At 44.9% G+C, this 3,840-nt stretch overlaps 1 protein-coding gene across 2 annotated transcripts; it reads left to right on the top strand.

The window, feature by feature from the left end:
- Positions 1–476: 476 nt before the first annotated feature.
- epgn (Epigen) lies at positions 477–3,636 on the top strand. Of its 2 annotated transcripts, NM_001141145.2 has the most exon segments (7): positions 579–677; positions 1,423–1,566; positions 1,993–2,113; positions 2,200–2,358; positions 3,026–3,158; positions 3,231–3,349; positions 3,431–3,634. In NM_001141145.2, coding segments are annotated over 5 exon segments (510 nt in total). In that variant the 5' UTR covers positions 579–649; the 3' UTR covers positions 3,084–3,158; positions 3,231–3,349; positions 3,431–3,634.
- Positions 3,637–3,840: the final 204 nt, after the last annotated feature.

The raw sequence follows: 3,840 nt of genomic DNA, 5'->3' as shown, positions 1-3,840 counted from the left end.
ACGAGAGAGAGGGAAGAGGGAGAAAGAGGGAGACCAAGAAGGAAAGGGCATGGACACACTTCATTAAGTGCTGTAAGCTCCAGATACTGTGTGGGCTGACAACACGTGTGTGTGTGTGTGTGTGTGTGTGTATTGTGTGTGTGTATTGTGTGTGTGTATTGTGTGTGTGTATTGTGTGTATTGTGTGTGTGTGTGTGTATTGTGTGTGTGTATTGTGTGTGTGTGTGTATTGTGTGTGTGTATTGTGTGTGTGTGCGTGTGTGTGTGTATTGTGTGTGTGTGTGTCTGTGCGTGTGTGTGTGTGTTTGAGAATGTGAGTGAGAGTGTGTGTGAGTGAGTGAATCCTCTCCAGCCCCCTGGGACTGCAAACCTGTTTAATACCTGGCCAAGAGGCTTCTGCCTCTGCATGCAGGTAACCGGGGGCAATGGGACAGGAAGTGATGCGGGGGAAGCAGCCGAGCGTGCCGTTTGTGGAAAGGGAATATTCTTTACCACATAATTCTGGTTCTGCCATTGGTTGTGCAAGTCGTGACAGGGATTAACGGAGTATAAAGCACACCAGACTCTCACTGTAATCCACACACCTGAGGAAGAGACAGTCTGAGGACTACCGCACATCACCGGACGGCCACACTCAGAAAACCACAAGATGTCAGGACCGAAACAGACAGTAATGGGTGAGTGTCCTGCAACCGTCTGTCTGTCTGTCTGTGTTTTCATTATTCACATACCTAACGAAACTACACAACTTCCCAACAAGCCCTTCATCAGGTCACCCAGGTACGTTAGTGCTGGGATAGCGCAGAAATGAGTTAATTAATTATTAATGAATCCCCTTGGGGATCCCTCAGAGAACTGAGACAACCCAGACAGAGCTGTATATAGTATGTGATGGATTTATCTATAGAGATATACTGAATCTACTCAATGTAGTATGGTCACTGTCACAGGAGGCTGTTGAGGGGAGGACGGGCTCATAATAATGGCCGGAATGGAGCAAATGGAACGGCATCAAACACCTGGCAACCATGGAAACCATGTGTTTGATGTATTTGATACCATTCCACTGATTCCGCTCCAGCCGTTACCACGATCCCGTTCTCTCCAATTAAGGTGCCACCAAAAAAAGCACCTTTTTTTTTACAACTTGACTCTGCCAACACTTTACAAAAGTAACCTTCCGTCTAGCCAGGTCACTATCTGACAAGTGGTCTGGACAGGTGCTGTCTTTCACCTGTTCAATCACGTCCGATCAGGAAGTATTGAGGTTGTTTGAGAATTAGATTTTTTAGAATGTCTGTTGTTTAGAAGAATTCCAGAACAATGTTCTAGAAGAGATGTTATGTAATGAGAGCAGTTCTAATGGTGTGTGGACAACCAGTCATTCTTCTCTTCTTTTTCCTCCATCTCTCCATTCCACAGCCTTCTCCACCACTCTGGTTGCAATACTGCTCATCCTCTCCACAGTGACTCAGTCAGCAGAATCTTCAGACAACCTTCAACCAACACAATGGACACTCAGCCTGGACCTATCAGAGCCCACGAACACTATACTACCTGTAAATGGTGGGTTTAACAGCTACTTTTAAGAGGCTGTGTTTACAGAGAGGCATCCCAATTCCGATCTGTTTGCCCAATTATTGGCAAAAGATCAGATTTGAATGGTCAAAAAGACTGCCTGTAAGAACAGGTATCCTGAATAAACTGGAAGGCCCTCCTTTTGTTGATGGTTGGAAAATGTTTGCTACAGGTTTTACCGTCACAACAAAACAGAGCCTTCCAGTTTGTTCAGGATTCAGATACCTGTTTCCAAAGATCACCTGCGCCCCACGCCCCGCGCCCCACGCCCCGCATGTGTGTGTGCGTGTGTGCGTGCGTGCGTGCGTGCGTGTGTGTGTGTGTGTGTATATATATGTGTGTGTTTTACCCTGACTGCACCATGCTTTTTTGTAGTAGGGACAATAAAGCTATTTTGTGATTGACTGATTGCAGGTAGTGATGTGGAGGAGCCTCGTGTTCTGAGGATGTCAAGACCCTGTAAAGACGAAGACGCTGACTACTGCCTGAACGGACAGTGCATGTACCCACCTGACAGCAGTACCCCTGCCTGCACGTAAGAACACACACACACACACACACACACACACACACACACACACTGAAGTAAATAGTACCTGAACTCTGTCTCTCTGTGTGTAGGTGTGACCCGTCCTATAGTGGCCCTCGCTGTGGTCTGTTGACCCACCAGGCGACGCTGTGCAAGTTTTCCCCAACAGAGGAGGTGATTGGCATCTGTGTGGGCGTGGCCTTGCTTGTCTGCTGCCTCGCTGGCGTTCTCTACTGCTGCATCAAGAGAAGGTACCCACAAACACACACACACACACACACACACACACACACACACACACACACACACACACACACACACACACACACACACACACACACACACGCACTGCCTGTCAGGGGCTAGAGAAACATGGGAAGAGAGAGAGAAGGAGGAAATGAAAGAGAAGGAGAAAGATGAAGAAAGAGGAATACATTGTGACAGTTTCAACAGGGTCGTGTTGAATTCCTTACTCTATCAGATAGAAATGTAATGAGTAGAGCTGACATAATTCCTTACAGGAGATAGAAGCAGAGCAACTTAGGCAGCAGATAGCCTAGCGGTTAGATCATTGGGCCAGTAACTGAATGGTTGCGGGTTGTGAATCCCTGAGCTGATAAGGTGAACATTCTGTCGATGTGCCCTTGAACAAGGCACCCTAACTGCTTCTGTAAGTCGTTCTGGATAAGAGCGTCTGCTAAATGACTAAAATGTAAGTCGAGACAGAACTGTCATTTGGAAACAAACCCCATACTGTGGGCTGCATTTAGTCTCTTACTGTGGGCTGCATTTAGTCTCCTACATAAATGATGTGCCAGGGGGAATAGAGTGATTTCTCTACTTTGTTTAACATTTTATCATTTTCTGTCTCTTTTTTTTGTTGTGTCTTCCTCCTCTTCTGTCCCTCTCTTATTCTAGGTGTGACAAAAAATATCTTCCTTATAAGACCTACGGTGGCTCGGAGAACTCAGTTTAGTTTACCATCACCACCAAGTATCATCCTTATAAGACCTACGGTGGCTCGGAGAACTCAGTTTAGTTTACCATCATCACCATCATCATCATCACCACCAAGTATCATCCCTATAAGACCTACGGTGGCTCAGAGAACTCAGTTTAGTTTACCATCATCACCACCATCATCATCACCACCAAGTATCATCCCTATAAGACCTACGGTGGCTCGGAGAACTCAGTTTAGTTTACCATCATCACCATCACCACCATCATCATCACCACCAAGTATCATCCCTATAAGACCTACGGTGGCTCGGAGAACTCAGTTTAGTTTACCATCATCACCATCATCATCATCACCACCAAGTATCATCCTTATAAGACCTACAGTGTCTCAGAGAACTCAATTTAGTTCGATCTCTCTGTTACTTTTTCATCACCATCACCATCATCATCACCACAATGTCTTCCCATAACAAATTAAGGCTATTTATTGAAATATCTAAAATAACTTATTTTTTATGTGAGCATGTATTTAATATTTTTTGTAATAAATGTTTTTTTAAATCGAATGACTAATGTTTGAAGATTTTGTTGAATATTCTATAAAGAAGTCAACGTCCTTATGGTCGTTACACAATGGTTAGTTCTACGCTCCCTGTGATCGCTTGTTACCTCATTTCACCACTAGGGGTCAGAGTTTTCTTGTTCTGAAATTCCATCCTATTGAAAAGTTTCCTAAAACAGCCCGGACACGATCAGGTCAGAATGAAAGG

This window comes from Salmo salar, chromosome ssa15 (genome assembly GCF_905237065.1).
Source record: "Salmo salar chromosome ssa15, Ssal_v3.1, whole genome shotgun sequence".
NCBI classification, from domain to species: Eukaryota; Metazoa; Chordata; class Actinopteri; order Salmoniformes; family Salmonidae; genus Salmo; species Salmo salar.
This window is presented reverse-complemented; position numbering and strand designations above follow the sequence as displayed.